Source organism: Crocodylus siamensis, chromosome 7, assembly GCF_052110815.1.
Source record: "Crocodylus siamensis isolate JL-2025a chromosome 7, ASM5211081v1, whole genome shotgun sequence".
NCBI classification, from domain to species: Eukaryota; Metazoa; Chordata; order Crocodylia; family Crocodylidae; genus Crocodylus; species Crocodylus siamensis.
Window position 1 is genome coordinate 2658456 of NC_143401.1, and position 22970 is coordinate 2681425.

General features: G+C 50.8%; 2 protein-coding genes across 3 annotated transcripts in view; one reads left to right on the plus strand and one right to left on the minus strand.

Annotated features, from left to right (window-relative positions):
* Nucleotides 1–22970, plus strand: part of KDF1 (keratinocyte differentiation factor 1) — a 55350-nt gene that overhangs the window by 19628 nt on the left and 12752 nt on the right. For both annotated transcript variants that reach the window (XM_090057024.1, XM_090057025.1), the window contains exons 3-4: nt 11651–11948; nt 13084–13123. The gene's annotated coding sequence lies outside the window, so the exon portion shown is untranslated. The remainder of the gene's footprint in view (nt 1–11650; nt 11949–13083; nt 13124–22970) is intronic.
* On the minus strand, nt 7135–8381 carry TRNP1 (TMF1 regulated nuclear protein 1). The gene is made up of 2 exons (XM_090057929.1): nt 7734–8381; nt 7135–7550 (listed from the first exon to the last, which is right to left on the minus strand). Exon 1 carries the CDS (start codon nt 8379–8381, stop codon nt 7902–7904), a length of 480 nt encoding a protein of 159 aa, XP_089914055.1. The 3' UTR covers nt 7135–7550; nt 7734–7901.

Sequence of the window (22970 nt, forward strand, 5' to 3'; positions counted from 1 at the left end):
TGCTGCCATAGCCATGGCAGGTGGCTGTGTGGGAGGCAAGTGGAGGACAGCTGCCCAGTGCCAGGGGATCGTGGCCTCACCCCCTGGGAACTGGCACGAGAGACAAAGCAGTGGCGTGTGAGCCAGGCGGAAGGCTCTGATATTCCCACAGCAGGGAGCTGGGGCTGTGCAGGGCACAGACAATGGGCACATTCTCTACCCTGTGGGAGCCTGCAGCCCCTGCCCCTCTTCCCTGGGGCCAGGCAGGGGGCAGCTCCGATACAGGCTCAGTAAATCCTCCTTCGGCTGCTCACTGGTGGCCGTCTCCATCAGCAAGAGACGCGGCTGAGGGGGGCATGTGGGGGCTCAAGCCTTGGGAGCCCTTCACGCTAGCCCTGTCCAGCCAGGAACTCGATGCAGTGCCTGCTGTTGGGTGCGGGTGGCAAGAAACTGGGGTTTGATGCTGCCAAGCCAGGCCCCTTTCTCCTCCTTTCACTCCCCATCTCTTGGGCCCCTACTAGGCTCTTGCCCAAAGCTACGTTAGTAAGGAGGAGCCCCCCACTTTAGAGACAGGGTGGCTGGGGTTAGGAGGTCTGGGGAAGGAGAAGGCTTCCCTGCCCCAAGTCAGGGCATGGGTTGCTGTAAGGCAATAGCTAGGTTCAGGGAAAACTACCCCGAGCATCGTCTCCCTGAAGGAAACTCCATCAGAGGACTTGCCTGGTTGCTGTGGGCTGTCACCGCAGCATCCACAGGCCTCACAAGCACCAAGGCATTCATCACCCCTGCAGCCAGGGAGATTGTGGCCCGATCTGCAACAGGGGTTTGGTTGGCAAGGCTGCATCAGTCGAGATGGTGGGTGCACATGTGCGTGGGGAAATGGACTTGTTTAGCCCCACAGCTCCTTCCCTGGGCCTGCCACTTAGGGCAGGAGGAGAAGCCTTCGCTGCATCTTTCTTGGGAAATAATAAGATTAGAGCCAAGGATTTAGGATTTCCTGGGCCCCAAGTTACAGGCCTCACCACAAAACCAGCCCTCCTTCCCAACATCCAGGCTTTTGAAAGAAACACTCCAGGCCTGACTTCATAATGACCGTTTTCCTCACACCATTCCCTAGTCTAGATCCTGACTCCCACACCCTGTATTTCCTCCTACTTCTGTTCTCTTTCCAGAACTGCATTTTTTGACGTTCTTGCTCCACTCCCTTTCTGTCATTGTGTCACTGCCAAAATCTCTTTTGCTGCGCCTGAGCCTCTGGCTGCATCATTCGTTAGACGGGTTCTTACACTGCCCCCTGGCAGCAGATGAGGTATAGGAGCACAATTTCTTTGCATCCCAGGTTAGTCCATATTTCTCACCTTCCATGCTGCACGCACAGAGAGCTTTGATTCATGCTGATTTTTAGGCCTTGCGGTTTTAAGTCAAGCTAGTCTCTCCCTTTGTATTAACATTCAGGGTAAAAACAGTACAACCAGAGGACTGCCCAGACAATCTTCTCCGAAAACATACAACTTCAGCTTTAAGAAGTTTCTCTTCTTACCAAATAGCTCCCCATCCACAATCCATCCTCTTCAACTGCTGTGTAGCAGGGCAGTTTTTGGTGAGGCATTTTTTATTTAAATGAATATGGCACAAGCTGGTTACAACCAGGCTGGTACCACAAAAAATGCCTCAATTTTGTGAAAGGTCTTTGGAACGGCTGAAGGGAAGAAGTCCAAGAAATCCACACATGTCATCCCATGTGTGCTGGGTACAAGCTTGAGGGTATGCCGTCTGCGTGGGGGACTGGAAGAGGAACTGGCAGTATTGCTGTGGTGCTGAAGAGGGGAGGTTTGGTCAGTTCTAGTCTCTCTGTGTTAGCCACCGGCTAACAGGACATGATCAGTAAAGCTGCTGTTTTGTAACCGTAACCAGTGACATGTGGCATGACCTTTCAAAGTGTCTGCCCTCAGCTGCTGCAAATGCAAACCTGGAGTGTTGTGTGGCACAGCCCTCTGGAGCAGTGTGTCACCTGCAGACCTGGGACTCTAGGCACCTTGCACACCTCACCGTGTGCAGGGAATGCACAGCTGGGGGACACAGCTGGAGCAGTCTACAGGACCACACAGCTGGAGCTGAATACAGTCGTCCTGTTATTATGCTCCACCGCAGATTGCCTGCCTCCCCAGTTCCTCTTTAAATCTAACAAGAGCGGGGTCCACCTGCTGATCCACCCAGGCCATTAACTCGCTTCCCAATCCCGGCACAGACCTGGGCAGCCTCTTCTCCAGCTGTTTGTCCTACAGGCCTGACCTATCTGTGCTTCAGAGAGGGCCGCCTGCCACCACTCCCCTGAGCACCAGAATCCATCCATCACGGACCGGCTTAATCAGAAATGAAAGGGGAACATCTAGGCTTAAGTATTAACATTGTGCATTCATTTTTTTTCCTAGAAAGATTGTAACAAAATAATCCTGTAAAGCCCACAAGTGCTGGTGTTATTTATGTAATGTCATTGCCGGCCATTGCCAGGCAGATAGGGATACAAATATATGTTATATAAGCCCATGTTCTTCAGCCCTGGGGCAGAAATATCCTTCTTACATGCGGGAGGCAAAGGGATTTTTCTCCTTTGAGCGTATGCTGAATTTGTTAAGTCTTTCTTCTGTTCTCTCCCTCTCCCTCCATCTCCCCGATGTTGTGGCCAGAGAAAGGACAAATCTGACAACTCTCCCCATTGCTCTTGCCTATATATAATGCTGGATGGGGACTGGCATTTCAGCTTTGTTTAAGTCATCGCTTATTACAATACCATCATCCCTATGTCCTTCTATTCCAAATCCCAGTCCTGGATCAGGGTCTCAAGAGTGCTTGGTTCTGCACACACAAGTTGCGTTTTTGCAACAGAATCGGAGTCATCCTGGCCATGGGGTTCACTTAGAGCAGAAGAGAGAGGTGTAAGATGGTTATTTCAGGGGGTTCAATCCAACAGGAGGTGTAAAAAGTAATAGGCAAAGGCTAGAGTTGTCCCTTGGGGGAATTAGAGGCAAAGGTGACCGGGACTATGGAGGGCAAAGCCATGAGCCATGACGAGCCTGGAGGAAAGAAGGTAGTTGCCGTAATGAAGCCTGAGAAATCCTGAAGGCCTGTGTTAATAGGTGAAGGGAGCCCAGAGACTCCAGGCAGCAAGAGGAAGGATGGTCACAGGGTCAAGGCCCAGGGCACAGACTTGGGGACCTGGGTTCTCTCCCAGGCTTTGCCAGAGGCATCATGTGCTACCCTGAGTCAGTCAAAAGCAGCCAGTGATTTGGATAGCTCAGCTCTGGGGTATATCACTTACCTGCATGCTTTGCAATGATCATTTTCCCCTGGCTCCACCTTCACTGCTCACATCTTCTGCTTTAGTTTCTCTGTGCACCTATCAGCACAAAAGTGACAGAAGATGCCCCTGCTCTCAGGAGGTTACCCTACAGTGACGCCACATGGAGAAGTCACACCCGTCCTTCCTTTGGGCTTTCCATGGGGATCACAGTTTTCTCTGGTGTCCAGCAAGCTGGCTTGATGCCAAGTGGATTGCTCCATTTGCAGCATGTGCTCATTGAGTAGGATGAAGTGTCTAGTCATTAGAGCAGGCAGCTGAATTCTCTTCCCAGGATTTGTGTAGGCTGCTGTAACCACAGACCCTGCCTTTGAGCTTCTGGTGCCCATCAGTAACATGGGGGATAGCTCTACATGACCTCCATCTCATGGGATGTTGGGGAAGAAAATTAATGCAGGTCTCAGCTCCTTAAGAAGAGATGCTGTAGAAATGCAAATCCTAACAACAGTGTAATGGCAGCATGACCAGTGGCTGAGGGAAGGCACGGTCACACCAAAGACTTTGGCATTATTTCAGTCTTAATGGTTTACCAGGGAGGGGATTTCTTTCTTTCTGGAAGGTCCTTCCCTGCAGTTCCTTTAAGCAGGGTGTGCTGTAATTGGGTCAGAAGCTGATTTGCAAATAATCAGTAGGGAGTAAAAAAGGGAAGGCTTTAAGCCCAAGCTGTGCATTTCATACTATTAATTGAAAACCCCTAGGAGATAAAGTGTTTCTGGTCCCTGCTGAAACCTGTAAGCTGCTATTAAAGTCATCCTTCCCACCCTGCCTCTGGAAAATGTGATCTGCATGGGATTAAGGCTGTAGCAGACCCCGGGAACCTGCTGTAATACTAACAGTCTTCCCCTTAGAGTCACTTGGTTTAGAAAAAAGGTAAGGCTGCAGGTTAGAGTGAAAGCAGTGCTAGGGCCTGTGTATCCAGCAAATGAATGATTAGTCTGTGGATGGACATGTACCCATACTTGCCTTAATCAATCTAGCATGGGTAATATAGTCAGGAAGATATATGGTGGCCTGGGCCTATGCCAAGGTCCAGGGGCTCCAGTAGCTTGTACAGCCCAGGCTGTCATGTTCTGAGCTGGCAACATTAGTGTTAGTGCGCATCCCCAGTGTGATAGGACACCCAGGGCCAGGAGAGGTGAATGTCCTTGCGCTACAGTCTCAGGCACAGGCTTTGAGCAGCTTCAGTTCAAAGATCTTTCCAAGTGTTTTCTTGCAGCAGGGTGTGAACACACCTGTTATAGCCAGTGATACACCTGCAAGGGACGTTCTGTGCTGACTTCTTTTAGGGCTTACACAAGTGTTGAGTCAGGGCTGTCTCTCTCTCTCAGGCCTTGCTTATGCCAGCAAGTTGTAGCACTTGACTTAGAAGTCCAGTGAAAGCAGCTCGATCCCCCCAGGGTAGCATTGTTCAAGTGGTATAAGAATGCTAATGCTAGAATAACATCTCCCTGAGCAAGAAGGGGTAAGCTATACCTCTATGAAGCACTCTCCTACCAGCATCACTACGTCCAGACTGGGGGCTGTGCTGGTATAACACTCAGGGCAGGGAAACCATTCATGGAGCTAATGAGTGCAGACACAGTGGTATAAAACCTGTGCAGGTGCCAGGCAGGGAATAGACCTGGCATTGGAAGGCTGGGGCTGAGGCCAGGTTCTTTAGGTTTTGGTTTTGACAGGGCTATCCAGTCACTTCACTTCCTTATGCCCCATTTCCCTGGTTTGTAAAAGGGGGTTGATACTGACAACCAGCCTCCCACCTAGGCTGTAAGACCCAATTACCCAATGCTGGTCAAGCGCGTCAGGATTTCCAGCCTGTGTTCTGTAAGGAAGTCCATCATCAAAGCCCTGAATTGCAGGTCTTGGGATTCACACAGGTGTATGGCTACAATCTGATGTGAACTAGGAAGCAAGAGAGAGACCAAATCCTTTGGGATAATCAGACTTTAGGACCCTTCTGACATCTGGAAGGCAGGGAAGTGGGCAGAGCTAAATTTGTAGCATGCCTGCCAAAGCAGTTGGTCCCCACATCAAGAATTTCAGACAAGGGCATCCCATTGCCTTGCACTGCTGCATCAGAACTATTGTTTCCCTTGATTTCTGTGTATAGCCTAGTGTTTTGTACAATTTGTCTGACCACAGACTTGCACTAAGCAAAATTTTTTATTGACCTTCCCACAAGTCCCAGATCATCTTTCTAAGTGGTTAGAAGATAATGGCAGAAACTCAACAGTATATTATTCAAATGATTCCCTCCAATATGCATTGCTTTGTACTCAAAGTTGAATCTTATCTGCTCCTGTGCTAGTTGGGCACTGAGGGTGTGTCTGCAGCAGAATGAAGGTTATTGCAGCATAACCACATTAGCTTATTTGACCTAGGACAGGAAACAACAGCAGCACATGCTGGCACTCAGAGCATATACCCAGGGTCTCTGAGGAGCCTCTGATTGCTTACACAGCTCTTACTGCTGCATCTTTACCTACAGCCATAGCTGCACTTGGTTACATAGGTATCTGGAAACAAAAGGGATGTCTATGAGGCTTCCTGCAGCCTTCCCTAGTCTTGACTGATCTACCCATGTATGCATCCTCTGCAAAAGTGTTCCCACTCTGCTCCTTGAACATTAACCCCAGACTGGGTACAGAGCTCATTTCTGTAACCCAGAATGACTACTGGTCCATTGTCATGATTTTCTCTTAGCCAGTTTCTGATCCATGCTGGGGCTTATCTTCTCTTAAATGCTGGACTGGTACAGGACCTTTCTCTGGTCACAGGAAGGACTGCATTAGCTGGTTCATGCTGCAGTGCAGGCAACAGAAGTTTGGACTGGAGTGTGCCCTTGTGATGACCCTCAGGAGAATTAAAGCTTCCCCTTTAGTCCTGTGCTATAACAACTCAGACAGGGCCCAGTGATGATGAGAGGATGCACTGATGCAGGAAGTGGATAAAGCACTATTGTCCCAAGACAGAGGGATTCAAGTGAGAAAACTGATGTAAATCTTGCCACCAGGACAGTGTCACCTGATTGTAGCCCAGCAGGTGGCAAGCTAAGATTGCTGCTAATGAGAACAAGTTCATTCCCTTGCCTCCTTTCCCCACACATGCACTCGGTCTTGCTTATGGGCATGTTGCATCTTATCTTTAAGGCATGAGTCCTTCAGGACAAGGCCCCTTTCTCCCCCCCCCCCCTTTTTTTTTTTTTTTTTTAAATGTCATGTCTCAGCCTAAATCAGCTCTGAATTCTGTAAGCTGAGCAGAGCTCAGTCATTCAAGTCTGTGTGGTGCTACTGCTGGAAAGTATCCCACTTCCCAGGCTCTTTGCAAGCATCTGAAGCCCCAGATACTCCCCAGTCCATGGCAGGCACCAAGACCCAAGCCAGGAGGTCTCAGAGTTCAGGTGCCCCCAGTCTTGCTTGCTCCTAGCCAAAAATCTGAAGGAATAAAGCTGGAGATCAAATCTCCCATCGCCATAAATTGCGCACCCAAGATCCTATCTGCGCACTGTACAGTGCCCAGCAGAACAGTCCCAGTTAGATTTGCATCCCAAAGCACCACAACACAAACCCCTCAGGCTGAGCATACAGTGTCAATGATACAAAGACTTTGTAAAAAAAGAGACAGATTCCCATTTTAGCCTGGTAATACAGGACCATCGGGCATATGCACCTGAAGAGGTTTGCACTGGTGCCAGGAACATGCAATGAACACGGAGGTGCTGGGGCTTATTTGGTCATTTTTCCAACTAACCCACTCCTCCTCTAGCATTGACACCAACTCCTAAAGGCACCGGATACCACGAATAAAATAGAGATGTTTATTCCCGTGCATCCCGCCTTCCAGAAAGCGCCTGCTCCGTACGTTCAGTCAGTCCTGCTGCTGCAGCAGCGCCGGACCCAGCTGCCGTTAGCGCCGGAGGGGCAAGGGTCACATAACAGACCTGCTGTCTCGCCAGCTCTCTCTTGTGAAGGTAGTCTCTGCATACATTCATGAGTCAGTGCGATCAAAAAAAAATCTTCAAGTTTTAAAAAACAAAACACAGGAATGAGCTCTCCTCTCGGAAGTCCCGCACAAACCGAACCGGAGTCCCACTGCTAAAGGCCTGGTTAAAAAAACCAATCACTTCCCCCATAGTTTCTGCAGTTCCTTGCACACAACCGATTGTCAACTTCAGCAAGGGGAGGAGGTCACAATATGTTGCCGTTTCTCTGTCCCCAGCCTGAAATTGAAGCAGATTTCCTGCTAGGAAGCCCGTGGCATCACCCCGACCACTGCAGCCTCCCTAGGAGAGCACCAAGCTGCTTGCGGTCGCCGAGGCCCGGCGCAACGCCGCGGTGCCATTCCAGCAGCTCTCGGCTGCGAGACCCTAGGCCAGGAGAGGGGGAGGGGGAGGGGGACGTACCAGCGCGCGCGCGGCAGCCCTCCGCCGGCTCAGCCGAGCGCGTCGCGAGAAGGGGGTCGTGTCGCGGGCCCGCGATTCGGATACTCCGCGGCCGGGCTACCGCGGCCTTTGCTCCGTGACCCCGGGTCCGGGAGAGCGCGGGTCCTGGGGCCGGGCGCGGGGCGGCGGCTAGGCGGGGGGCAGGCCGCGCCGCCGGGGCGAGTCGGGCGGGTCGGGCCGGCCGCGGCGCAGCTTGCCAGCGGCCCAGGGCACGCAGCTGCCGAGCGCCAGGGCGGAGGCGAACAGGGCGGGCGGGCGGCCCTTCTTGCAGCGCCGCAGCTGTTTCTTGAGGCGCTGGCCGTGCGCCGCCGCGAACAGCTCGGCCTGCGCCGCGCCGCCGCCCAGGCGGCCCAGGCTCTCGGCGCGCCCCGCCAGCCGCAGCTCGGCCGACACCAGCGCGCGGTGCAGCTGCTGCACGCGCCCCTCCAGCTCCGCCACCAGCCGCCGCCGCGCCTCCACCTCCACCAGCCGCCGCCGCGCCTCCGCCAGCTCCAGCGCCCGCACCCCGCCGCCGCCTGCACCGGCGCCCGCACCGGCACCGGCACCGGCCACGGACCGCCGCGGCTTCTCCGCCGCCCGCTCCCCGCCCGCCGCCCCGCACACCGGCATGGCCGGACTGCGCCTGCGCGCCGCGCGCCGCTTATAACGGGCCGCCCGCCACGCCCCCCGCCCCGGCCCCGCCCCCCGCAGCCACCCCGCACCTCACGCACCGCCTCGCCCCCCGTAAACACTCCTCACGGCTCCGTGCACGCCTCCCCCTCAGCCCCATACGCACCCCCGGCACCCCAATGCACCCCCTCCACACCCCCATAATACACCCCCTCGCCCTCCTTCACATCTCCATACACACCTCCCCCTCACACCCCCTTACAACAGCAGGGCAGGCCCTACGAGGAGAGGCGACGGGACCTGAACCTGTTCAGCCTCCACAAGAGAAGGCCGAGGGGGATCTTGTGGCCTGTTATAACGGAGTGGACTGGCCAAGTTCGCCGATGACACCAAACTTTGGGGCAAAGCATCCACGCCCCAAAGAGGACAGGCGGGTGATCCAGGCTGACCTGGACAAGCTCAGCAAATGGGCAGACGAGAACCTCATGGTGTTTAACACCGAAAAATGCAAGGTTCTCCACCTTGGGAGGAAAAACCTGCAGCACCCTTATAGGCTCGGCAGTGCTACGCTGGCTAGCACTACAGAAGAAAGAGACTTGGGGGTCATCCTTGACCACAAGATGAACATGAGCCTGCAATGCGATGCTGCGGCTAGTAAAGCGACCAAAACGCTGGCGTGCATCCATAGATGCTTCTCGAGCAAATCCCGGGACGTCATTCTCCCCTTGTACTCGGCCTTGGGGAGGCCGCAGCTGGAGTACTGCGTCCAGTTTTGGGCTCCACAATTCAAAAAGGATGTGGAGAAGCTGGAGAGAGTCCAGAGGAGAGCCACGCGCATGATCAGAGGTCAGGAAAACAGACCTTACGATGACAGGCTGAGAGCCACGGGACTCTTTAGCGTGGAAAAGCGCAGGCTCAGGGGTGATCTGATGGCCACCTATAAGTTTATCAGGGGTGACCACCAGGATCTGGGGGAACGTCTGTTCACCAGAGCGCCCCAAGGGATGACGAGGTCAACGGTCACAAACTCCTGCAAGACCGTTTCAGGCTGGACATAAGGAAGAATTTCTTTCCTGTCCGAGCCCCCAAGGTCTGGAACAGTCTGCCATCGGAGGTGGTTCAAGCACCTACATTGAACACCTTCAAGAGCAAATTGGATGCTTATCTTGCTGGGATCCTGTGACCCCAGCTGACTTCCTGCCCTTTGGGCGGGGGCTGGACTCGATGATCTCCCGAGGTCCCTTCCAGCCCTGATGTCTATGAAATCTATGAAACTAGTCAGGGGGGACCAGCAGGCACTGGGGGAGTCACTGTTCCCTCGAACACCGCCAAGAGTGACCAGGAATAACAGTCACAAGCTGGCAGAGGGGAGATTTCGGCTAGACATCAGGAGGCGACTTCACAGTCAGGGTGGCTCGGATCTGGAACCAGCTTCCAAGAGAAGTGGTGCAGGCTCCTACCCTGGGCGTCTTTAAGAGGAGGTTAGATGCACACCTTGCTGGGGTCGTTTGACCCCAGTACTCTTTACTGCCATGGCAGGGGGTCGGACTAGATGATCTGCCCAGGTCCCTTCCAACCCTAGAAACTATGAAACTATCTTCATACACACCTCCCCCTCACACCCCAATACACACCCTCCACACATGCCATAATACACCCCATACACACCTCCCCCTCACACCCCCATAATTCACCCCCTCACCCTCTTTCACACCCGCATACACACCCCCTCACACCCCTTCACATTTCCATACACACCCCTCACAGGCCTATACACACCTCCCCCCTCACACCACAATACACTCCTCCCCCCTCCCCCTCCTTCACACCCCCTCACACCCCCATACATACCACCTCAAACCCCTTCACATCTCCATACACATCCCTTTCACACCCTCCTCACACACACACACACACCCCCCCCTCACACCTACCTCTAGACACCCCCATACACACCTCCTCCCATACAGCCCCCCCACACGCATGCTTCTCCCCATCACCCCCCACATACACCCCCTCCCCACACATACACATACATCTCCCCCACATACACCCCACCCCACTCCCCATGTACCCTCTTGCCTTTACATGCACCCTCCAGCCGAGACCTCCTGCCCTGCCCAGGCACCCCCCTACTGTGGAGACCTGCCCCCCTTCCCCACACATGCCTACCTGTCCAGGCACACACTCTGGCCCCCACAGGCAGACACACGCACACCCATGGGAAGATGGCCACACGCACACCAGCATCCTTGCTGAAGCCAGTGTTACCAGCATGGAGCTGGTGATCCTCAAGCACCGACTTCTCTGGACCAGACATTGTGTGCAGATGACTCCCAGGTCCCAATACAAGTGCTCTACTACCAGCTCAGTAACGGCCTGAGATCTCGTGGTGGCCAGAGGAAGCACATTGAAGGCAGATCTCAAGAAAACAGGTGCCAAAATTGAGAGTTGGGAGGAGCTGGCTGCTGACCAACTCGAGTGGTGCTGCAACCTCAACCAAGCACCAGCCCATTTTGAGGTAAAGTGCCTTGTCCTCAAAGCAGAGAAGAGAGGGCAGAGGAAAGAAAAGGAGAGGGATCCCAGCTTGCTGCTTACTCTTCCCTGTGGAAAGACCTGCAATTTCTGTGCACACATCTATGGCTCAAGGATTGGACTCTTAAGTCACCTCAAGATCCATTGGTGGTCATCCTCAAATTGATGGATTGATACACCGTCCCCTTACGCACACCTCCAAATGCATACCCCGCTCCAGCATACCCTGTCGGATCACACACCGAGAGTTCTTCCTTTCCACACTGCTGTTCTGTTCAGGTGTTTGTACCACATGCATCTCCTTCACATGCATGTGCTAGCCCCCTGAACACATCCAGATGCAGACCTTCCCCAAACAGGCTCATTTTCCCTTGGCAATTAATCCTGTGCCTAACAGCACCTTTCTGTTAATGGAGCAGTGGAGGTGGTTAGCCCCAGAGTGGTACCATTCATAAAACAGACTGGGGACAAGGGAAGAGGAATGGGGAATGAGCGTGTAGAAAAATGACCCCCTCTGTGCACAGAGGCATTGGAGACATCCTCACAGCTCTGCACAGCTCTCTACCCAGAGAATTCTTTTGTATTGGTCATTTTGGGGATGTGTTTCTTCTCTAGCCTTCTCCTCTCAGGTGTGATAGTACTGGAACGGGTTAATCAAACCAGGATTTTGTTGTCTGTCAGTGAGACAATTAAGAAGCTTCTGGTGCTGATGACTGTTTCTTTGCCCTCTGCAGAATTCAGGCATCTGAGCCTCTTGTCGGGTTATGGAAGAAAACAAACTGAAATGCAGCCACGAGCCTGATTCGATTTCACCCATGGCCGGAACTTCGGATGTTCTCGGTCACAGCATTGACATTGGAAGTTGAGGAGATGATGAAAGCTTTGTAAGCCTTCCTGGGAAGATGCTTCTGTTAAACCGAGCTGGCAGGGGTGTCACAAAGGCAGCATATATGCTCTTCGGGTGCAACCTGTGAGTCAGTTGTGAAATGAATGCCAAGACAGCATGAATCAGCAGCCACTACCACCAAGGGGGTGAGTTCTTTTCAGCAGTGACCTTGCTCTTTGTCACCCATTCCCCCATGCCATCACTCCCCAGGAGTAATGGATGCCAGGGTCCCCATCTTCAGAAAGAAGTAGGAAATAAGCAGATGAATCAATAAACCAAAGTGCCCCTGAACTGAAGAACCTCCATTTCAGCACTCCCTTAGGTAGCATAGCATGGATGCTGATAACATTATGAGACATGACTTTGTTAATAAAGCAGGCAGTATGTGGTGCTGACAGGAGATTACAAACCCAGCCAAAAAGAGGAAAAGTGCTGGAGTGGGGTGATGCCACAGGCACATCTCATCCAAGCTGCAGAAGTGGCTATCTCCACTCCAGAGTATGTTTCTGTAAGGGTCCTCCAATTAGGAACAGTCAGGCATAGGGGTGTATGCAGCAGGGCCAGTTTGATATTGCGTTCTGTTGAACTTCAGACTTGGATGATACTGCCACATGCCAGTGGAGACCTCAGCCTCACGTCAGGTTCTCCTGTGTCACCACCCTTCTGGGCCTCAGCTGGCAAACTCACCTGGCTAGGCATGCTGCTTCTGCTACGGCAGCTAATACTGAAAGCTGTGCCTTGCTCCTCAAAAAGTAGCAGTAATACTCTAAACCCACTAAACAAGACATCTGAGAACACATACCGGTGCTACTCAGATACTGAGCAGTGGTATTATTTCACCTTCCAAACTGTTGCTTTACAGGTGTATGAAACATGCTATTTGAAAGCAAAGGCAAAATCTTGACTGAGGCTCAGCTATGGAACCACTATCATTGCCTCCATAATACAGCATGCTTAATTATTATTTGAGACACACCTGCTATCATACACCTTGCTATCACATGCAAACTTTTCCCTTCACATTTTCTCCCTGACTCTAGAAAACTCACGCATAGAGCATGATCTGATAGGTATAATTTATGACTCAGAAAAGCCTTTACAGTAATTATCCACTCTGCTTTGATGGAGCTTGTACCTCCAAGGACTCAAGAGAAAAGATTAGTTGCATCTTCCCCCAGCCCATGGGATCAATAAAGAAAGGCAAGATGAGAGCTTCCCTCCTCTGGGAATAAAACCTGATGATGAAATAATTGCTTGTTTTCATGTTCTTTTTCCTTTAAGGTGGAGAACTAGAATTCTCTGTACTGTATTCTGCTCTCAGGTGAGCCTTTGGGTCATGTTTGGTATTATTCTGCAGTTATATTTTAATTGTTCAGCGATAAAGGGTGAGGCACATCAGTGTGTGCCTGCATTTAGTTCCTAAAATATATGTCATCTGTTTTGTCTCAGTCCAAGTCACAACAGCCATAGCTGGTGAAATCTGTCACAGAGAAATAAAAGGCAGACATGCCGGGGGAAACGGATAGGAAGATAGGAACTGGATAGAGATCTGCTTACATGAGCAATATTTGGGGTGGTGGATTGCCTTGTGCCGCAGTCTGTACACACACACGTGCTGGTTAGCTGCAATTATTCATTTTCAAGTTGAATGGACAGTAATTGGTTATAAGGGTAGGCTAGAAAACAGGCCTTCATTCCATGATGCTCAAAAAAAAAAAGGGGGGGGGTTGGGAACTGGCTAAGGTGATGAACCCAGAGAGTATCAGTGGACGGAGCTGTATCATTTTGGTGGGAAGTGGTCAGTGGTGTCCTACAGGGTTCGGTTCTTGGCTCCATGCTTTTCAACATCTTTATCGATGATTTAGATGAGGATCTGGAAAGCACGCTGGCCAAGTTTGTGGACAATACTAAGTTACGGGGAAAAGTGGTCACACTAGACTAGGGGATATGATGCAGATCTAAGTAGATCTGGACAAGCTAGATAGGTGGGCGAAGCAGAACCAGATACAGTTCAGTAAATGCAGAGTGCTTCATCTGGAAAGAAGTAACCAGCAACAGGAATATGAATTAGAAAGAGATGTCCTGGCCAGTACAATGCCTGAAAGGAACCTCAGGGTTATGGTTGATCACAGGATGAACATGAGCTGCCAGTGTGACGCTGTAGTCAACAGAGCTAATAGCATACTGGGATGCATTAGCTGATGCATCATGAGTAGGGCAAACCTTATGAGAAAAGACTAAGGGATCTGGAACTGTTCATCCTGGGAAGGAGAAGACTGAGGGGGAACTTGGTGGCTGTCTGTAAGTAAGTAAGGGCTTACAAGTAAGGACTGAGGCCGCTTGCTCCAGGACCTTGGTTGTCATGGGTGACTTCAATTACCCGGACATCTCGTGGGAAGATCACTCAGCTAAATCTGAGCAGGCGCAAAGCTTTCTCTCATGCGTGGATGACCTCTACCTGACTCAAGAAGTCTATGGGCCAACGAGAGGCAAAGCGCTGCTTGACCTGGTACTGGCTACGGGGGACGACCTAATCGGTGACCTAGTGATTGATGGGAAGTTGGGTGACAGCGACCACGAGCTGATCACCTTCACCATCCGCCGTAAAGCTGGCAAGTCAGTCAGCAACACAGAAGTCCTTGACTTCAGAAAAGCCGACTTTGACAAGCTCAAGAGGCTAGTCGGTCAGGCCCTCAGGGACCATGACCCCAGGGAGATGGGAGTTCAAGAAGAGTGGTTGCTTCTCAAGGAAGCGATCCTCAGTGCACAAGCTAAATCTATCCCAACACGGAGGAAAGGCAGCAAGAAGGCACAGCAGCCCCCCTGGCTCTCCAGAGACCTAGCGGACCTACTGTGGCTAAAAAGGAAAGCCTACAAAGGATGGAGGACGGGATTCACCTCCAAGGAGGATTACTCCGCGCTGGTCCGGTCCTGCAGGGACCAAACCAGGAAAACCAAGGCTGCAGCTGAACTCCAACTAGCTTCAAGCATCAAGGACAACAAAAAGCCCTTTTTCAGATATGTGCGGAGCCAGAGGAAAAGCAAGGGCAACGTTGGACCCCTGCTAAACCAGATGGGGCAACTGACAACTGACGCCCAGGAAAAAGCCAACCTATTAAATAGGTACTTTGCTTCAGTCTTTCATCAGTCACATGGGATGCCCATGCCTGCTATGGGACAGGGAAATCTGGGTGAGGGGGATCCCCTACCCTCCATCAATGCTGACCTCGTGAAGGAACACCTTGAGAAGCTGGATACCTTCAAGTCAGCTGGCCCTGACAACCTGCACCCCAGGGTACTCAAGGAGCTGGCGAGCGTCATAGCCCAGCCCCTGGCACGGATCTTTGAAAACTCCTGGCACTCTGGTGTAGTGCCCGAAGACTGGAAGAAGGCCAATGTGGTGCCGATCTTCAAGAAAGGGAGGAGAGTGGATCCGGCTAATTACAGGCCCATTAGCCTGACTTCTATCCTGGGGAAGATCTTAGAAAAGTTTATTAAGGAGGCCATCCTTGAGGGACTGGCCCAGGCTAACATCCTAAGGGATAGCCAGCACGGGTTTGTTGTGGGTAGGTCTTGTTTGACCAATCTCATTTCCTTCTATGACCAGGTGACCTATCACCTGGACAAGGGAGAAGAGATTGATGTCATATATCTTGACTTCAAAAAAGCTTTTGATCTGGTATCCCATGATCACCTCTTGGCCAAACTGCCCAGTTGTGGCCTTGGCTCCACCATGATCCGCTGGCTGGGAAATTGGCTTCGTGGTCAGACCCAGAGGGTTGTGATTGATGGCAGTCACTCATCATGGTGCCCTGTGACCAGTGGGGTCCCTCAAGGCTCTGTCCTGGGACCCATACTGTTCAACATCTTCATTAACGATGTAGACATTGGAGTCAGGAGTGGACTGGCCAAGTTCGCCGATGACACCAAACTTTGGGGCAAAGCATCCATGCCAGAAGATAGGCGGGTGATCCAGGCTGACCTGGACAAGCTCAGCAAATGGGCAGACGAGAACCTGATTGTGTTTAACACCGATAAATGCAAGGTTCTCCACCTTGGGAGGAAAAACCTGCAGCACCCTTATAGGCTCAGCAGTGCTACAGTGTTGGTTAGCACTACAGAAGAAAAAGACTTGGGGGTCATCATTGACCACAAGATGAACATGAGCCTGCAATGCGATGCTGCGGCTAGTAAAGCGACCAAAACGCTGGCGTGCATCCATAGATGCTTCTCGAGCAAATCCCGGGACGTCATTCTCCCCTTGTACTCGGCCTTGGGGAGGCCACAGCTGGAGTACTGCGTCCAGTTTTGGGCTCCACAATTCAAAAAGGATGTGGAGAAGCTGGAGAGAGTCCAGAGGAGAGCCACGCGCATGATCAGAGGTCAGGAAAACAGACCTTATGATGACAGGCTGAGAGCCATGGGACTCTTTAGCCTGGAAAAGCGCAGGCTCAGGGGTGATCTGATGGCCACCTATAAGTTTATCGGGGTGACCACCAGGATCTGGGGGAACGTCTGTTCACCAGAGCACCCCAAGGGATGACGAGGTTGAACGGTCATAAACTCCTGCGAGACCTTTTCAGGCTGGACATAAGGAAAAATTTCTTTACTGTCCGAGCCCCCAAGGTCTGGAAACAGTCTGCCAGTGGAGGTGGTTCAAGCGCCTACATTGAACACCTTCAAGAGTAAATTGGATGCTTATCTTGCTGGGATCCTATGACCCCAGCTGACTTCCTGCCCTTTGGGCAGGGGCTGGACTCGATGATCTCCCGAGGTCCCTTCCAGCCCTAATGTCTATGAAATCTATGAAATCTATGAATATCGGAAGCTGGGAGAAAAACTTCACTTAAGGCACCCCAGGAAAGGACAAGGAGCAATAGCCATAAACTGTTAGAGGATAGTTTCAATTTGGATGTAAGGAAGAACTTCTTTATGGTAAGAGGGTGACCAGAATCTGGAATAGACTTCCCAAGGAGACAGTGCAGTCCCCAACCCTGGAAGTCTTCAAGAGAAGACTGGACAGACACCTTGCTGGGATCATTTGATGCCAACATTATTCCTGCCCAGAGCAGGTGGGTTGGACTCAATGATCTTTTGAGGTCCCTTCCAGCCCTTCATTTCTATGATTCTATAGTCTATGTTTAGCTTCAAGTCAGCTTCCACTGTGCTCAGTGGTAGCAGGAAGGTTCTCAAGGGACTTAGTCCAAGGGACCGACCCTGCTGCCAGTGAACTCAGTGGCAAATCTTTTGGAGTCTTAAATTAGAACAGTTCAAACTCTATTCAGAATACTTCATCCCTAGCTGTAAAGTGCCTTACAAAGGGCCATAGACATCATTGTGCCATTCCACAAATGAAACAGAGATGGAAAGTGACTTGCCTACAGGCTGCTATAGCTGGTGCCTGGCAGAGCTGAAGATGCCCTGACTCCTAGTCCACCATAGAATCATAGACTCATAGAAAATTCGGGTTGAGAGGGATCTTAGGAGGTCACATCTAGTCCATCCCCCTGCTCCAAGCAGGACCAGCCCCAACAACATCATCCCAGCCAAGGCTTTGTCTAGCCAGGTCTTAAAAACCTCCAAGTATGGAGATTCCACCACCTCTTTGGATAACCTGTTCCAGTACTTCACCACTCTCCTAGTGAGAGAGATTTCCTAATATCTAACTTAAACTTCCCGTACTGCAGCTTGAGACTGTTGCTCCTTGTTCTGTCATGGACAGAACAAAGACCATCACAGTCACTGCATCCTACAGCAATGTTGACTGAATACAGATGTTAAGGAAGGAGCATTCACATTGGTTGTAGGCATAACAGCTGTTATTTTGTTATTTCCATGGCCAGGATTAGTGCTGGGAGCTGCCATCTTGATAGAACTTTAAATTCCTACTGGAAAAGAGCATTTTTGCATTTTGCATTTTGGCTGTAACACCTTTTATCAGAGACAGAAGGTAATTCTCACTGCTCCCCTTTGGATAAATTAATACTTACTGTAATTTACAAGTGTGTCTTTAGGCATTACAGGAATTATTAATGGCCATAATAACAAGCAGGAGATTTAAAACATCTTGAAAAAGGGATGGGGGAGCATGGAGTGACAGAGCAGAAGGGCTGAAGTGTTTTAAAATCACATATGCTGGGCAGTTCTCTTAGATGTGTTGCTAACAACACCACTGATCAAGAGGCTCCCAAGCTGTGGTCCATGGAGAACTGACTCTATTCCTGCTTTCCAGCTGGTCTCCAGATCAAAGCAAAAGGGGAGAAGTGGGGCGGGGGGGAAGCAAATGAAGATGTGATTGAGGGATTAATTGCTTTCAAAACACTGAGCTCATGAAAGCTCATTCAGTACTTGACAACCGCCACTTTTCTACACATGCATTTGCTGGGCAGCGGCCCCACTCTTCTCAATGCATGGAAAGCTTGTGGCAAATACGTTGTTTTAGTCTCAACTATATCATCTAACAGTGCAGAAACTAGAGCCTGTTCTTAGCTGTAGCAGGGCGGCTCTGTGTTTTCTTTGGCATGCCCAGAGCCCTGCAGTGCCCTTTCAAGGGGCAATGCCTTTGCACTCTCCACCCCATGTCCTTCTATAGCAAGAGCAGTGACTCCACACTGGGTATGTCTACAAAGCAGTCATTTCAACCCACTAGCTTTGGCACTGTAAGCAGTGTAGCTGCAGTAACACGGAACTCAGCATGAGCTCTGGCAGCAGAGGTTGTGTAGCAATCGTTTCACTCAATGGCAAAATGCTGCTACCTCTGGTGCACAAAGCAGCAATTTGAACAGCTCACAGGAACCAACAGAGCAGGGACTGTAGAACAAACCTGCATCCAGCTGAAACTTGCCAGGAGATGGACTATTATAAGTCATTTTGGAACCATAGGTTCATACAATTCTAAGCCAGAAGGGGACATTAGACCTTGTATTGTACCTGTATACCACAGATCCTTAAATGGTAAGGGCCCAGGAAGTTGAACTCTTTTCAAGAAGGCATCCACTTTGGATCTGAAGATGTCACAAGATGGAAGTTTGCTCCAGGTTTTCCCTATATTGGGAACAGTCAGTGCTTTCTACCCATTTTGAATGCACTGCATCTGGTTTCAACTTCTAATCATTGGTCTTGTTTGCTTTATCCAGCAATTGGAGCCCTTGAGGACACAGTGCATTCTCTCCTTGAAGGCATGTACACACAGTGATCGAGTCAGCTCCCCATCTCCTTTTGGATAAACTAAAATGAAAGATGGAGCTCTGTAAGTCTCTTGCTACAAGGCATCTCCTCCAGCTTTCAGCTTATTTCTTCATAGACTTCATAGACTTTAGGGCTGGAAGGGACCTCGGAAGATCATCAGGTCCAGCCCCCTGCCTCAGGGGCAGGAAGTCAGCGAGGGTCAAAGGATCCCAGCAAGATAAGTGTCCAAACTTTTCTTAAAAGAGTCCAGAGTAGGTGCTTGCACCACCTCTGGAGGGAGTCTATTCCAGGCCTTGGGGGCTTGGACAGTAAAGAAGTTTTTCCTTATGTCCAGCCTAAAACAGTCTTGGTGGAGCACTGGACCTTGTCATCCCTTGCGGTGCTCTGGTGAACAGGTGTTCCCCCAGATCCTGATGTATACCCCTTCTGTGTCTCTTTCTATTCCCTTCTCCAGTTTTCACCAGCCTTCTTCAAATGTGGGCACCAAAACTGATGCAGAATTCCTGTATCTTGCCAGAACAGCCAGGTTATAGATGAGCCAGACTTAGTTCTGTACCCTTCTAAATGCTCGGAGACCGTAATGCTGTAGAGTGTCAGTGACTTGGTGCTCTGTCCCTTGTTTAACCAACTCGATCTGCCTACCTCGTGGAGCCCAGCTAAGTGAGAGGTAGTCAAGGGACCCTCTTGCACTGAAGAGGGAGAAGCTGTTCTCTGATCAGGAGTTCTGCATCCAGGCCACTCCTTCCTCATCCCACCCAAGTTGACTCTCAGTGATTGTCATGATAGCAGTGAGGAGCCTCCCTTCACTGGGCTATGACTCGAATGGCTCCAGGGCTTGGAGTCCTAACCAGCAGATTCTCTAACCCTGCTCCACACTGGTGATTCCAGTCCCATGGGTGACAGTGCTGGAGTGCAGGTGGGAGGTCTTCAAACAAAGCTGTGGCTATGAACTCTTCAAAAACCTACAGCACTCCCCTCCTACAGCAGAGTTTCTCCCAGCCTTCCCTGGGGGTTATTAAGCCTTTGGCACTACACCTCGCAGCCAAACTACCCATGAGCACTTGGAAATGGATTCCTGCAAAGAGGAAGCATCAAGGCAGTAGCCCCCCAGCCTCCCTGAAGCAGGTGTTGCTCCCCACACTCCTGCCTGGATGCTTCTGCAATGCTGCAGGCTCTTTGCCCATGCTGACAGGCTATTAATAATTGAGCAGAGGTGTCTGAATTTAGCAGCAGTCAGAATAAACCTTTTTGATGTAGGAGCTGGGGCTTTGAGCTTTGTTCTTTCCTTCCCAGGACTAGCCACCCCACACTTAAAAACAGTGTGCGCATCCATGCACACACACACTGCTAGATGTACACCTTGCTGGGGTCGTTTGACCCCAGTACTCTTTCCTGCCATGCCAGGGGGTCGGACTCGATGATCTGCTCAGGTCTCTTCCTACCCTAAAAACTATGAAACTATGAAACATCTCTCTGGCATAGGTATCCCCAAATCCTTTGCATAAGTGGCAGCTGAAGTCCCTTGTCACCACCCCTCCAAGCCTCCGAACCAGTGGGTGAAAAAGATTCTGGGGCCACATCTAGAAGCAGCCACTCCAAAGTAAAAGTAGAGATTCCTTTTCAGGGAGGGAGCAGTCGGCTGGGGGGACACCCCTGGAAGCAAGCAGGGGACTAGTTTCATCTTGTTCGATGGGTATGCACATTGACTCTTCAGTTCTTTGCTAAAAGCAATCAGCTCTCAGGGCTCCTCTCTGCAGCAACTTGCAAGAGGAGGCTGGCCCAATTTGTCCCAACAGCCTCCTCCTGCCATCAGCTGTCCTTTGTCCCCACTGCTCTGTTCCTCAGGTCTGCCAAGCACTCAGGATGTCTGTCACTGCTGTGCCTGTGCCCTGTTTCCATGTCAGCCATTTGCCTTGGAACTTTCTGCGTCAGCAGCAAATGCTCCTGTGCAATGGTACCACAGGCAAGGTGGCCTGGTGCAGCTCACACTGCATCGGCACTGCCTGCTCTCCTCCAGGTGAGATTCCAGCACATTTATATCTAGACTGTGGTAAATCCACAGCTTCCTTGGGATTCACACTTTGTCCACTATGACCACTTGTGGCAGCAGAAGGGAGAGAAATCAGAACCTCCAACTCTAGCAATCCCAGGCATTCTGAGCTAAAGGAGAATCTCCATCAGTGGCTAATAGTAGATGGCCTATGACACACAGCTGAGTACCAGTAATTATGACTCTGTCCTATGAGGGTCAGAAATGCAGTTGCTGGTTCTTTATAGTCTGATTACTCCCTGCAACAATTTAGGTGGGGTTGTCTTCCTTCCTTCCATCCAAGTGTGATGGTTGTGATTCTTTGATGTGTTATCTACAAAGCAGTGAGCTAGTTCTTCACATTAGAGGAGAGAAGATAGCACTGAAAGAGGCAGTCTGAACTCTGTAACCTTTCAGAGGGATTCTTTTTAGATCCCCATGGTCTGAATGTAAGTTGGTGGCTATGTTTCCAAGTACTATGCAGCCCCAGAAAAACCTACTTGGGATGCAGCTGATCTAAAGAAATGTCAACAGCTTAGGAGTTGCAGTCTCATGAGAACAGCCTGTGAGATCTCATTTAATTCGAGCTCAAACAAACCCCTAGCCTGGAGTCAGCCACCAGTCCTGAGCACTGTCTGCACTGAGTCTGGTTTTGAGCACTGCTTCTTTGATCTATCCTAGCTGTGTCCATGTTGATGTACAGTATCTGCCTGACCTTCACTGTCTGTCTGAGAGAGATATACATACCACCTTGTAACTCTGAGTGTGGCACATGTGGGGAGTTTTTGTTCTGTTTAACTCTTTTGGAGCTGCATTTTGCTGCAGTATGATGGGGAGATGTAGCAGCAGCCTCATGTCTGGTGATGGAAACAGCTTATTAGTGCTATAAAGATAATATATATTTCAGCCACTTGTCTGATCTTAATAAACTCACTCATCTTTATGGGAGGAATAGAACAGAGTCCTGGTCACTTGCAGGATTGCAATGTGTTTGTAAGACTCCATTCCATCTTAAACGTCCCTGTCCTTATGTTTCTGTTGCTAGTTTTAGTTGGATACAGTTTTCTTATTTACTTCTGTGACACTGTGCAGAAGTTGTGTCTTATGAAAACCATTGACATGCTCCACCCCAGAGGTAGCCGCACCAGAGCAGGAAACCAATGAATTGGTCAGACCATGGGTTGCTCTACGGTGTGGGAGGAGATACAGGAGCCCCCCCTCACTTCTGAAGCAGGATCCAGCCATAGCTGGCATGGACATTTGACATCCCAAAGTGGATCAGGGGAGTAGTTTGAGAGCCCTTCCCCTTTAAATCTCCTCCACCTGCATAGTAGCCAGGAGACCTGATCCATCCCTGGGTCCAGATGCTGCAGCTGTTCTGCCTGGCAGAGCTCCTGCTATAGCAGGTGCTTCTCCAGAGCCCTCTACAGGGAGTGCATGCTGCTCCATCCATCCCAGGGGCTTCTGCTGCGGGAAGCCTTGCATTTCAGGCTCCTCTCTCCCTCAGTCCAGCCAGTGTGACCCAGGACTTGGCCTCATTGCACCAGTTATCCACGCTTTGCCTAGCTACTCTATAGCTAGCCAAGGTCAAGTGGGAGCAGTCGCACCTTGAACAGCACTCGAGCAGCCCAGAGCCACTACATCATCCCCATTTGCAGGATCCCTATGGCATTATAAGCTCCCTTGGAGCCATGAACCATCCCTGCATATTTCCAGCCAATTTAAAATCTGTGTCTGGAAGATGCCCTAGAAACACTGATAAATCTTATTATCACGAGTTAATTAATATTATCACAATCTAGCTGGCAGTCACCCATGGGGTTTTACTGCAGGTGTCACTTGTACTAGCAGAGGAAACTCAATGCGGCTGCAGTGCCTTCCCCACATCCACCTCACACACCCTGCCCCAGTTAAGGAAGAGGGCAGGGAGAAAGTCATGTTTAGTGGTTAG

Bases quoted from the DNA above. Each gene is read 5' to 3' on its own strand.
- TRNP1 (XM_090057929.1), bottom strand. From the start codon at position 8,381: ATGCCGGTGTGCGGGGCGGCGGGCGGGGAGCGGGCGGCGGAGAAGCCG.